General features: G+C 30.0%; 1 protein-coding gene across 1 annotated transcript in view; it reads right to left on the bottom strand.

The window, feature by feature from the left end:
• Window positions 1-15,062, bottom strand: part of LOC129217374 (G patch domain-containing protein 3-like) — a 31,262-nt gene that overhangs the window by 2,702 nt on the left and 13,498 nt on the right. The window contains exons 3-5 of the mRNA XM_054851663.1: window positions 13,035-13,275; window positions 7,481-7,605; window positions 3,405-3,532 (exon numbers count right to left, since the gene is read on the bottom strand). Coding sequence (XP_054707638.1) covers window positions 3,405-3,532; window positions 7,481-7,605; window positions 13,035-13,275 — 494 coding nt within the window. The remainder of the gene's footprint in view (window positions 1-3,404; window positions 3,533-7,480; window positions 7,606-13,034; window positions 13,276-15,062) is intronic.

Here is a 15,062-nt window from a genome sequence, read left to right on the forward strand (position 1 = left end):
CTTACTCCTGTTTAATTAAGATCTATAACAAAATGTTGGTGAAATTATAGTCTAATTGTTCTGCATATTAGGGTAAAATGCCTCAATAGGTTTTTAATCTGGAATTCATTTTGCTATTTTCTCTTCTGTTCATTTCAAAAAATAAATCATTCAAACCACATTTAAATCGATTTTTTAAGTGACTAACTGGAATTAAAATAAAGAGTGCAAGTTTCACAAAACTTTGAGGGGTCTCCATGGAACGCTGGGGTTTCCCCAGAGAAAAATTTAAGAAACACCGATTTAAAACATAAAAAAGAATTGTAAAAAAGTAGTCGAAAACTTTGCACTATGGAATGAGTAAAACGACAACAATGTGCATAAAGTACAAATAAAGTAATAAAATAGAGTTAAAAACTCAGCAAACAGCTGTTTCGGGGCTGTCAAATGCAATCAGTGCATAAAAGAAGAATGAAAAGTCCACACAATGTAGACCGAATGACAAATGAACAAAAATGGAAGGAAGCAAAGTAAATAGACATGGAAACACATGCGTCACAAAACAGCAAGGGCACCTAGAGTGCTGGAAAACGTCACAAACAGAAAAATGTTTTTAAAGATTTGACTTCCAAATGCCGGGGAAAGGGGGAGTACTTGACAAATCCTTAACTATTGAAGCAGAATTTTTCCCATTTGTGACCATTTGAAACATTTTTCTGTTTGTGACTTTTTTCCGCACTATAGGTGTTGTTGCTGTTCTGTGACGCATGTGTTTCCGGTTTCCATGTCTATTTATTTTGCTTCCTTCCATTTTTGTTCATTTGTCATTTGGTCTACATTGTGTGGACTTTTCGTTCTTCTTTTATGCACTGATGAAGGGGCTTGCATTTGACAGCCCCGAAACAGCTGTTTGCTGAGTTTTTAACTCTATTTTATTACTTTATTTGTACTTTATGCACGTTGTTGTCGTTTTACTCATAAAAAAGGATGATTATTTCAAGTGCAAGTGTTTTTTCTTCCAGCCATATTTTCCTGATTTATACTGGGAAATTTCAATAATCATTTATGACAGTATATTGTAAAATAAATTAAACAGGGAAGTACTGGGTCAGTAATGGCAAATGTATGACATGCATGTCAGAGGTGACACGCAATTTAAAAATACAAAATTCAGTTTATAAAAAAAAATCCTTAAAAAATGAATACAAAAATCGGGTTGTTTGAAAAATGAAATTTAAGTTTTTATTGAGAATAATGAACCAGCCAACATTCCTCAGATCAATGATCAAAAATGGATCAGCAATTTGATGTTTTTTACATAACTTTCTGTTCACATGAATTGGCTGAACTTAAAATTGCCAGGATGATAGAATTAGATCCTCGAACTAAATTGAGAGAATAATCCTTGAAAATTACCAAGGTTTTTGGCAAAAGTATTGGCATTATGTTTGGATGCATTAAATCTTCTGAATGTTAGACATGAAACGGAAACGTATAAGTATTTTCTTCTGCTGAAAAAGTATGAATGCTTGTGTAACAGAGTATCCTAAACTTGTTATTTGTACAGTTCAGCAAAAGGTTCAACCAATTTAAAGGTTTTGCATTAAAATAATTAAGTATCCGGCTGTAGTTTGCAGCACTTATTAATTAAGAGATTTATAATGAACACAGATTGACAATTAAGTGATGCAACTTGCAGAATTTCAAGATATCTGTATTTATGTGTTTTTGGATTCAAGCTTGAAAACTTGGAATGAAGTCATTTGAATAATAAAAAAGAGAGCAATCAAGCAGAGCAGATTACTTGACACTTTTAGAGACATGAGAAATCTAACTTTGACTTTGTTAAAAGAAATTTCCTCAATATATTCTTAATGAGCAGTAAATTGCATTAAAACAAATAAAGAAATCAGCTAAAGGAAGAAGCAGGGTTTGTTGATTTAAATCAGCTTATTTAAATCAAGTTATTTTTTTTAAACAAAATCATTGATTAAAATCAGCTGATTTTATTTTTATGAATTAATTTTGCTCTTTTAGAATGTCCCTTACTCTAAATTTAACTACACTGCAATATACTATCTTAACTTCAACAGGTAAAACTATGTAGATCACCCTTACAGTGTGTATAACTGATTTTCGCTGTTGCAATATTGCTTTTACTTCAAAATTACAGTTTAGAACAAAATAAAAATAAGCAGTTTTTCTTATACACCATGACCAATATAGTTAAGAAAAGTAATTGTTCAACATATTATTTTACACTAAAAACGTACATGATGATGGGAACCTTATCTTTAAGCTAAGCATAAAACAAAATCACAGCTTATCTAAGCATTGTAACGTACGTATTTATAGAACTTAAAATATTATTGAATAGATAGAGAACTTATCTTAATTTTAAAAGTAAGCTGAGAATATATTCATCTATTGTATGAAATATATTATGTTTATAAATGTAAAGTAATTAATATCGACAAATTTTTGAACTTAAAAAAAAATCTGATTTAAATTTCAAAAATCTGATTTAAATAAAAACGAGCTGATGTGTGAATCGCATGACTTCCTTTTACACCAATTTAATGTTATTTATCCATTGTTGGCAATTTTAATGTGATTCAAAATATCACCAACAGTGGCCAAATTAAAAAAAAAAATTGCCAAATTTCTCGCCAAGTTGGCAACCAAAATTGGCGATATATTGCCAAATGTCCACCAAATTATAACACCACTTGAGTTTGCATCGAAACTAAAAATGATTTCCCCCACAAAGGAGCAAAAGACCCCTTTAGAAACACTCGAAAGCAACCAAAAGGAGAAGTGCACAACTAGATCCCACTAGGAGTCTACATACCAAGTTTCAACTTTCTGGGACATACCGTTCTTGAGTTATGCGACATACATACGCACATCCGCATATATACATAGAGAGAAAACTCGTTGTAATTAACTTGTTAATCGTAAAAATGGATATTTGGGGCGTCTATAGCTTCTTAGGTCAAATTGGAAATTAAGGTCGATTTTTGAGTGAAAATTTTTTTGTGAATACAATACTTCCTTCTTTGTAAAAGGAAGTAAAAAATCACAAACCCTGGGAAGTTAAAGGCAATTGTTTGTTTTGAAGTGCACCTAGTATAAACTTGTGCATCAATTTTCTTTAAGGTGATTTTTTTTAAATGTTGGAAATGGCATTTGAATATTTTTATATAAATAAACATAGTTCAATAAACATCGGAAATATCTTGTAAAAAACTACAAATACGAAAAAATTATGATTATTTCTACATGTGATACGTCACTAGATTTAATTTCGAGTTTTTTTTTTTAAATTGTCATACTCAGCCAAAAAGTTTACCATCACTGTACTAGATACATCAGCTAGTTATTTATTGAGCTAATTGCTTTATTTGAAATAAAATGATACTTACCCAAATCCCTTTTTGTCAAACGGTTTCTGGCCATCATTTGACAGTGGTTCAGGAATTCCACTGCAATTTCTTCCAATACCTTGCCCCTGCTTCCATCCTTGAGCTTCCAAAATCTTACGTCCAAAGCCCTGCATAAAATAAAATTATGCTTTTTATTTGTGATTAAAATTTCCATATTCCAAAACAGAAGTTGCCAAAAATTTTTCAGTGATTCCTCAATAATATTCATAGATGAATAAAAAATACTGCTATACTTACCAAGTTGAAGCAGAGAAATTGTTGGTTATTATTTATTCATTTTTTTGGAATGCGTGCAAGTACTCCTTGATATTTTATAGAAGAGTGCAATTCATTTTGGTGAAGCAAAATATACGAGAAAAGTGATGACCAAAATAGCAATCCATTTCATGAAGAAAAACTAACTTTCTAAGGATGAAATAGAGGATGGCAGGAAAATAAGAGATGTGCACTATTTTGAATTTTTACATTTAGAATGTCAAAATTCAAAGTATTTTGCATTTAAAAAATATTGAAACACCCAAACAAAATACTTTTTTAAAATTACGTTATTTTTCCCTTCTCTCCTAATTTTCCACAATGCTAAATTTTTATTTAAAATACAAAGCTTGTAAACACACTTGACTAAATTTTTTAAGCTGTATCTCAATTCTTAATGTATGAAATATATCTGGAGAGGCGTTAAAAATATTTCTGGTTGTTAGCAGGGCTGTCAGGTTTTTGACAGAGTAAACAATGGTTTGAACTGTAAAAAAATCCATATTTTTTTTGGGAAATACAATTAATAAGTAAAATTCATTTAGTAATAATAAATGATAGGTCTTTTCAAAATATGTTGGAAAGAAAGCAGTGCAATTATGTGATTAGGTTAATGTAATCTTGAATTAAAATAATATATTGAGCTTTATATCACCCATTATATACTACTAGTAAATAGCAGACAAAGATAGAATACACATACATTCAACATTGTCATTTATATGAATGCAACGTTTAATACGAATAAAAGGTTTTGAGCTATGAAGCAACATAACTGAAAGAAAGAATTCAGAAAAAACTGACCAAGTACCTTTCTTTCTTTTCACTCACCAAAACAAATCAAGATATTTAACCCAATGTACTTTAGTTGAATACATGGATTATTAACTGAAGATTTGGGTAAAACAAATGCTTGGGAATACAGTATGTTGGGATTAATAAGTGTTATTCAATGTCTATGTATTCAGCAGCTGAATAATTATTTTTTCCTCGTACTTGCTTTCTAGGTAAATTTTCTTTTATTTCTTTTTTTAAAAATCCTATATACTTATGCCTCACTCACCCAGGGGCGGATACAGACTACCATTTCAGGGGGGGGGGTCATGTGGAAGAATGAAACCCTCCCCCCTCTGAGTAAACCTACAGTTTTGGGTACGAAAAATTTCTGAAACTGCTTGGGGCCAACAAAAAGCACCACATCTGCCAATAAGGTACTTAGTAAAACATAAAGTTACTTATTAATTTCATAAGCCTTCCTTCATGAAAGGAAGTACTATTTCAGATATTTACTTTTAAAAATCATTGATAAATTGAAAAGACTATGGAAATCATCATTTTATTCATAATTTGTTTAAACACAATGTGAACGGATAATATTGTTGACGGTTTAAGAGTCAGTCATGACCCCCTCCTCCCCAGGGTTCGAATATATCATATTTTCGAAAATATCAAAAATATCCGATATTTTGACAGATGTCGGATATTTTGATATATATCCGATATTTTCAATAAGCACTAACTAAAATCTTCAAAATAGTAAATGCATCCTCAAATTACTCTTTATTTTTTTATATTATAATCTTAATATATAAAAACCTTCTGTGCGGACGTTTGTCACCATAAGGCTTTTAAACGGCTGGACTGATATTGATCACATTTTTTGTGTGTAATTAAGTTGTGGTAAGCATGGTTTCGAAGTGCAATTGATCGAATCGAAAACGTTTTTGTTAATTAATTAATTAATTAAAACTTTTGATGGTTATATATCCCAAATTATTAATATTTATTTTAACCTATTGTTGAGCGAGAACTGAAATAAATATTTAACCCGTTGCCAAAGGACAATAAGAAAGCCAGCTCTGCTTTTTGTAATGAAGTTTCCTACTGTGATATGTCAATTGAGAATAGATAAAACTTACAGAGAGTGAAGTCTTCACATTTCTTGAAAGCAACGATTTTAGGTCCCGTGACATATATTAAAGTAAAGTACTCGAAGGTTTACGCGAAACGTTTGTTCTGTTGTCGTAGTTGAACCATGTGACCGGATCGGTGCTTTAGGTTTTCCTAACCAAATAGTCAGAAAGTACCGTACCTAGCAACATTTGTACTTGACTGAAATCCATCTGAGTTTTGGCACCGATGTCAAGAATACTTTAAGGATTATCAACTAATCAGTACATTATTAAATGAAAAGATGATAGAATTTAAAGCGAAACAAACTTGACTTTCGTCCAGATAAATTACAACAGGGTAGTTCTGTGCACAAAAGATCAGTGCAGTGGAAGATCTTTATCTTTGGTGGAAAGAACAAATTAGGCAATATATGAAGTTTTAAAAGTTTTCGTTCAAAAGATCGGACCGCTAATCGGTCGGAGTTAGCTTCGCTCACTGATCGGCTGGATTATAGTAACATGGTGGCTTGGCGACTTTGGCTATAAACAATAGAGTTGCGTGATCATTTATTTACATTTCAAAGCTACTGTTAATGTAATTTATTGTATTTTTTGTTAATTTGGCAAAATATTTCAAATTGCAAGGAATTGTTTTTCGTTTTTAAAGATTGTTTAGTCATTTTAGTTGAAGAATGTGTTTATTTTACGAGTGATGAATGAGTGATTTTCGCTTATTCAGAGAACTGCTTTTACCTTTATCATTTTTTTAAACGATACCCGATACCCTTTCGACTGTTTTATTCTTTTTTATAATTGGGATGTTTTAGCGGGATTTCCGGTTTGTTCTAGATGGATAGTTAGTTTTTCGCACTTAATATCTGAGGACCCTTTTTATCCTTTCAGTATGGCTGAAGGAAGTAAGGGAGGAAAAATAATTAATAAAACAACTGCTCAGTGGGCATTAGATAAATCAAGTTGTAATAAATATACGCATTTTGACACCAAGCAGCTTAAAACGTTCTCTTTTTACTTACTTTTTTCAACAGAACGGTTCAAACACTTGATAGTTTGTTGAAATTTTTTAAGTTTTCAATTTACAAAGTTTGAACAGAACAACGTCTGTCGGGTCCTCTAGTTACTATGTATATACTTAAAATTAAGGTTTTTTTCATTTATTTATATTAACATTTTGTTTTACATTTCTATCAATTTTAATGGAGTTCATTTAACTCACTTTTCTTCTGTTAGCTAATTTTACACAGTTATATAATTCCGAAATGAATAATATACATTGATCGGTGCACAGTTATAAAACATTTTTTTTTCCTCTGACTAATGTTTAATTTTTAATTAGGCACTTTTAATATGAATTAAAACTGTAACATTACTTATAATTTTATGACTGTAAAATAAAAAAGGAATATTATATTAGCATATATTAATGATGTAATAATCGGTGCACAGTCATAAAACATTTTCTTTTTCTCTGACTAATGTTTAATTTTTAATTAAGCACTTTTAATATGAATTAAAATTAACATTACTTATAAGTTTATGAATGTAAAATAAAAAAGGAATATTATATTAGTATATATTAATGATGTAATAATACATCATAAAAATATAGTACATAACTTTTTGGTTGTTTTTAATAGTAAATGAACAATATTACTATGATTAATAAAATTTTTACATTGGAAATACTGTAGTTGAAAAAATAAATATCAAAATATCATGATATTTTCAAAACAAATATCGGATATATATTGTGATATATATATCATGATATATATCCACTGATATATATCGACAAACCCTGCTCCTCCCTCCTCTTGTATCCGAAACTACACTCAGCATGCAAATTTGAGTAATACACATTAACTAAGTGAAAAATACAAACTTTATTACCTTATTATGCTTCTCAAAAGCTGCAAAATCATAAAGCATGTCAATATCTGTTTCTTTCCCTTCTCTTAAAGCTTTTTCTTGCCTCATTCTAGCTAAATCTCTCGCATCTTTGTCACAAGCCACAGCTGAAGGAGGGGACAAAAAATCAAATTAACGAATGTATGTACATCACCATAAAAAGCTATGAATATTTGGCAAAGAAAAATGCTAAAATTGATCTGAAAAAGTAAATATAAATATGATTTCGTCAAAATTGTTCAAATTGGTGTTTGAAAAATTATTAAAAACATTGGGCTGGAGTGAAAGTCTAATTTAATGTTGAATTTCTCAATCATCTTCATGAATGGCAAAATTAGCAGTTACCACTGTCCATAGTGCGACAAAATGAAAAAATGTTGTTAAAAAATCATGTTGTTATCATTAATTGCTACCTAAAAAAAATTAATTAACGACCTTAAAGTGTATAAAGTACAAATTGGCTCCCCAAAATTACGATGCCAAGGATTATTAACTTCAACAAATTCAAAAAATTATCCTTTAGCACTTTGAGTAAAATATAAAAGTGGCTACTGATGGAATAGTTACTACTGGCCACTGAAAACTAAAGAATTTCCTCAGTTTTTCTCTTTAAATCTTCACTAGCAGAAAATACTGTTTTCATTTGTACAGAGCTCAATAAACTAAAGGAAATACTACATGAATAAGAGGAAACTAATTTTTTCAATAAAACTAAAAGAAGTCTGAAAAATATAAAAATTATGCATAAAGCTTTTGCTGTTAAATAGAAAAGTTTTTGATCAAAGTTATTAAAAAATGAAAAGTAAAAGTTCTCATAATACAAGTAGTAGTAATTTTTGTTAGGATAAACTAAAATTTTAAATCATACGACACAGTCTTCTTACAATGGAAAGATTTCTTATTAAGGGAAATAACTTATTTTATTACTTTTTGGTTGCACAAAAATCTAAGTGCATCATTTACAAATATTTTTAAATTTTGAAGTTAATGCATTCATGCAAAAGAGAGTGAAAAATGAAAATTTAGAACTTTATACTCTATTGAACCAAGTAATAACGATAAATGTTCACTGAGAATGAACAAAGCTTTGGTTAAGCCGAATCATGAGGTGTAAGTCCACCACTTCAGCCAACAATAATTTATGTTATGAATACAGTAGACCCTCATTTTACGCGGGTTTATTTCAGGCGGTTTAAGGTTTGACACCTTTATTTTACTTTACGCGGATGAGTTTCGGTTTTATGCGGATGCGGCAATGCAAACAGATAAAATTTTCCCCTCTTCCAAAATCTAAACTCCTTAAGATTTCAGATTACACGTAATAAACTGCATTTTGGCGTGCTAATAATCTAGCTTGGGTCACCGGAGACATTTTATGTAATTGGTTCTAAAGCTCTTTCCAGAAGTAAAGTTATTAAATTAACATAGTTCAAAACTCACTGGAAGCAGAGCTTTTGGGTGTGACAAAGGCGGCCAAAACCAACGAGGATACCAACATCAGTGACACACAACCAAAAATGTTCACATTGAAAATTTTGAGCCATTCCTAGACAATAGAAATGATCTTTCTGATTTGTTAGTGAAGGAAGATTCTATCATGGAAATGACGCAAGCGGTCATGGATGTGTTAATGCTCTGCAAAGAATTACAGAGAAAAATTCTTAATGACTGCCAAAAGACGATCATTGCCAGCTCCTCTTCATAAACAGAACAGAAAATTAATTTATGTTTTCTTTATGCATGTTGTGCATAAAAATTGATATAAGTACACATTAAACTTATTATACAATTAGTCATCACTAGAATGAAGTAGATTTTTTTATCTACGGATCATAACCTCTATTTTAACGCTACCATTAAGTCTCAATTCAAGTGGCATTTCCGTGGAACGTAACCCCCGCGTAAATCAAGGGTCTACTGTGTTCATTTTCTTTTATAATCGTATAAAATATTAAATACTGTTTAAGGCTTTCACGTCCGGCGTCAATATGGGGAGATAACATTTCCGGGGTTATTGGCCGTGGTCTAATTGGAGTATAAATTCCAGACGTTTCGGCTTGCTTTGCTGCAGCCATCATCAGTGGTTTGAGTTTGGTGAGACTGATGTCACCTTGATGGTGATGGTCCGTGATGGTGAGACTGCCTGGAAATGTTATCTCCCCATATATAAAATATTGCTCTTCAAGTTTTACTATATAAGGCAGTGAGAAGCAAAGGGATGTAAGTGGACGTTTTCAAATTTTTAGTAAAATGCCTTTAAAGATAACATCCTAAGTAGGCTTTCATTGATTTTTTTTCTAAACCATGCTCTACAGCAGCACCTACCAGGGCTACATGTACTAGATCTTCCCCTAAGACAGAGGAGAGGTTCCTCTACTATTTGTAATAGTTATCTTCAAATTTTTAATTTTGCCACTTACTTCCCTTTGCTTCTCACTGCTTCATATAATAAAACATAGTAGAAAATTACATTTAATTTAAAAGTTTTTGTCTACTGAACCCTTGGAACCAGAAACTCTCCAATAATGAACAGTATGTTCAGGGTATCTGCCACATTTTCAATGACTTTTCCTGACTTTCCATGACTTTTGCTCATAACTTTCCATGACTGACAGGATGCAATTTTCCAGAATAAACACTGATTTTTCACAGTAGGATGTTCTAAATTTGTGTTTTGTGAAAATTAAATTGCAACCATCTGATGTATGCTGTGGACATACAGTGGCTCCCAAAAGTCTTCGTACACCTACGACTTTCAGCGAAATAGGCCCCAATCCATTGGTTAGAATTAATATTTCGGAATAGGTATTTAATTATAAGATCTATGTTCAATTTATAACAAAACTACATGAAAAGTTTTTTAAAAATATTAAAATTTTTATTTTTTAAAAATCAAAAACCAGAAAGTGCCGGAAATTTTATCTCACAAAAGTCTTCGTACACTTTATAAAATGTCTATATATTATTGAATAATCTAACTTTTGATTAAGTTATTAATTAGTAGAATATCATACAGTATTCATAACAACTTTTAAACGTCTGGGAATAGATTTCATTCTTTTTCTTTCTTTCTTTTTTTTTTGCATAATTTCTGAGTAAGTGTTCAACCACACTTCGAGTCTTACTGTTTCTAGCTTTATTTTCGTTTTAAAGCCCTATTTTCGTAATCTAGCCTCCAGATATCTCTAAATACGTTACATTAAGTTAAAATCTGGAGATATAGGGAGTATTTTCTAAACTTTAGGACAATTTTCGAGGCACTAGATGCAAACGTTGAAAACTGTGTGCTTCTTATCGTTATCTTGCTAAAAAACAAAGTTGTTTCCAATAACCAAATTTTTGGCTAAGAGTTCAAAATTGGTTTTTAAAATAATTAAAGGAACAGCATGATTCATTATTTCATCAAAAAATTCCAAACTAACAAGTCCTGATGATGATATGCACCCTCACACTAGAACACCTCCATCGTCCTGATTAACTGATCCAACTAAGTTCTTAAGATTAAGTTCCTATTTTTTCTTCTACTTATAGTTATACAACAATTTAACCAAAAATGTTGAATTCATTTTTATTTGTAAGTAAAACGTAATTCTAAAATGTTTTGAGCTTGTTTATCATTGATTTTCCGACGAAAAGTGTAAGCTTTCTGGTTTTCGCGCGACCAAGAAAATTTCTGCGGGAAGAGGTCCCATTTAATCCAGCTAATCAGAGAACTTGTCGAACAATTTTATATGAAAATTAAATGCAAAATGTTTCATTTAACTATGCAGGAACTTTTACAGCACTCAAATGTGTATTTTTCATAAGGTTTTTCACTTTAAATCTCCAATCAAGTTTTGTCAACTTTGCCGGTTGACTTTTCTTACCTTGTTTTCGGTCCAATTCCTTTCTTTAAAGCATTTTATTATACAAACAAACAAATTAATTAATTTAGAGACATTTCAAACCAATTTATCGCTACTGTGGGAAAAAAATTCAAATTTTGAATGGTGTTTGCGCGGTTTTTTTATGAATACCAGTCATTTTATAGTAATAAGCACAATATTAAGGAATAAATAAACAAAAAATTAAAATCAAATGACTTATAAGGGTCAACACAATGCAAAAATATTAATAAAACGGCATATGATAATTTTAATCATGAATTTATTCGGAAATATTGGAGTGTACGATGACTTTTGTGGAGTGCTATTTCTCTGTCTCATCGTTTTTTGACCTATTTTAAAAAGAAGATCCGTCAATATTTTGAAAAAAACCAATGGGTTGTATTTAGAATGACATAGGATTGATGTGAAAAAATATTGGACTTCATATTTGAATTCAGTTTCGAGATATTTTGGTTTTACTAAAAAATTTCAAAGTGTACGAACACTTTTGGGAGCCACTGTATATTTATAAAAACTCAAATTAATGTGAAATGTAACTAGCTTAGCTACTATTCTAACTAAAAAACAATTAATGCAACAATGACTAGTGATACACATGAAATAAGAGTTTCAACTTAATTATTTTGTTATGAAGGACATACTTTTTTAAATTTAAAATTTCTGGAAATATTTTTAGGATTCTAATAAATCAAACAAATTTTTATACAGGTAAGAATTTATGTGAAAACAAATTTGTTATTTTTTCTCAGAAAAATCTGATGTGGTACACATTAATTTTTAAATTACTAAAAATACAAAAAAGTTTTAGTTGCAAAAAGAAATTCAAAAATAAAAGAAGTTGTAACATGCAACAAAAATGATGTAAAACTGCTGGTGAACTGCAAAGCATTTATTTAAGCTTGTTTTTTTTTCATTTGCATTTTTTAAAATATATTTTTATTTTGCAAAAAAATTTAATCCAACACTTATTATTTTTTTTAAGCTAGTAGTTTTCTAAACAAATTTGTGACTAGCAATAATTTAGTGAATACTAAAATCATGTTTACAAAAATAAGATAAACAAATAATCAGAAAAAAAAAATCAATTTTCGATCATAGTCGAAATCCATCACTTAGCATGACTTTCCATATATGCAGAAACCATGTATATTCTATTTAACTGGAAAGTTCGCAAGAAAAAAATAAGTTACATAAAATTATATTCAGTTAATGATTATATGAAAAACTTTATTTTTTTAAATGAAGTTTAAAAGACTGCCTTCTTTAAACATTTTTAGCTTTCAAACTTTTGAAAAAATAGTGTGAGTTTTTAACATCTACCGGAACTGTTGTGCCAGTGTGACTCTTAAGGACTTTCTTTTAAAATTAGATTTTATTTAACAGTTAAAGGTATGAAATTTCAGTCTTTAAAAAAGAAAGCCAGTTTAAAAAAATATTAATCTGCCGACAAAATTTAACCCAGTATGCAGTCATTGATCAAGATTTGTTATTAACAATGATCTAGGATTATAAAACACCCAGAGAATTATTGAAATGTGAATAGAAGCTGAATTTATGTTATTTATATTTAATAAACCAAAACATGAGGAAAGTGGCATTAAAACAGTGCAATCTCCCAACAACATACATGATTTAAAAAAAAAACTTACGAGGTTCTGTATAAATACTTGTGTCTACATCCCAGTCATCTGCAGTCTTTTCATCAAAGTCCCCTGCTTTTGCATCCCAAAATTGAGCATCTGTATAGAAAACTAAACCAGAGCCACCCTTTTCCCATTTCAATTCAATTTTTTCTTCAAAGAGCCGTTCCTTCGTTCTCTCTTGACCAGTTACGTCATCATGAAGTGCTTCATGACGATCCCATTCCTCTTCACCTTCTGATTCTGAATTCTGCAGACAAAAAGGCAACATGTGGTTTTATTCAAATTTTTATTAAGGCATAATTTTAACTTTTTATTTTCAGACTGATTTTTTAAATACATTTTGCAATTATTTTAAGGTGGAAAAACAGATCTTTTAAAACTATTTTTTTTCCTAGCTACCTTGATGTTGTTCTATATGTCTCAGTAATTTTTTGGACACTAATTTTTTCTAGTTTTCTAACATGGGTAGGTTTTTTCTAAGCCTTATATTGACTGCTCACTTCATTTTTGTAAACAAGCTCCAAAGAAAAATAATTTATCCTTTTTTTAAAGCTTGTTTAGGAATTGGAATAAGGAAGAATTTGCAGAATTGGCCGGATTGGACCCAATGGGTTTTTTTTTTTTTTTTTTTGAAAAAACCCATTTAAAAAAATCGATCATTTAGCCCAATTTTGGGGGTTTTTTTTGAAATTTTCCGAGAAGTTTTAAAAAAATTTAATTAATTTAATATTTTCACAATTTAAATTTCTTTTTTATTTCTTCTTCATTACAGGCAATGGACATAAAAATGAATTTTGAACTTTTATAGTATTTCTTAACTCTTAACAGCATTAAAAAAAATACTTCAAAGATTTTAAACAAATATATTTAACCTTTTTCTTTAACTGGTCAATAAATAACTCAAATTATCTTGACTAAGTCCTGTCACGTCTGATTTTCTCAATATTTGTAGATTGTACAGAGAAAACTACTCCAGCTAAAAGGCTTTCATCCAAATTATTTTCTGCAAACCAACAAGTCACAAATCTCGAATAAACAAGGTGTATTTTTTAGAAATTAACAGGTTTCAAATGGTCAGACAGAAAACAGAATAGGCTGTACAGTATTTTCATTATCTTATGAAAAAGTTTAATATTTCTTACTCTGTACACAGAAATAGAAAAACAGGCAACATAAAATTCAAAGAAATGTCTTGATTAAGTTGGAATTCAGTAAAAAGGGATTTAAACCACGGGTGCAGAATATGTCCGATCTGGCGATCTAGGATCGGGGGAAATTTGAACCATCTGGGGAAAATTTTGCAGATTTGATTTAAAAAAAAGAAAAATCCAATTTTTTTTTCTGCAAGTGTATTTTGAATGCATTTTCTTTTGCATCACCACTCTTTATATTTTCATCAACTATTTGTTGGATAATAATTTACATTTAAAATAAATGCAGATATGATATTTTAATTAAAACTTACATGCATTTACTTAATTTGCTTTTTAGATACCGAGTTCTAAGGCTACTAGTTCATTCTATTAGTTTTAAAGATGCAATTGCTTTTTTTCCCCCCCAAACTATCTCTACCTATAGTAATAGGAATGAATATTTTATCTGAAACATATAGCATATTGTAAAATTTTGGGGAAATTTTCATACGGATTGGGGGAAATGTTGGCGTTAAAAACATTTTCTGCACCCCTGATTTAAACTACATGAGGTTCTACAGTAGTTTTGCATAACAAAATGAAATACAATAAAGCAAAATGCAAAATGCAAAAAAAAAAAAAAAGAAAAGAAAAGAAAGAAAAGAAAAAAAAAAGTAGTTATTACAAACGTACAATAGATTTTATCACTCGAGAAGTAATTTTATCTTAACTGTTGATAATCATGGAAACCAAAGAATCTGAAACTTCACCATACTTGGGTTTTGTCGTCTTTTTTACTTTTCTTCAGAAAATGCTGAATTTTCCAGCTTTTTTTACCCCAAGACAATTTTTGTGCTTTGTCCATATACTTACGTTACAATATGCTACAAGTACCTCACAT

The sequence above is a fragment of the Uloborus diversus genome, chromosome 2, assembly GCF_026930045.1.
Source record: "Uloborus diversus isolate 005 chromosome 2, Udiv.v.3.1, whole genome shotgun sequence".
Lineage (NCBI taxonomy): Eukaryota > Metazoa > Arthropoda > Arachnida > Araneae > Uloboridae > Uloborus > Uloborus diversus.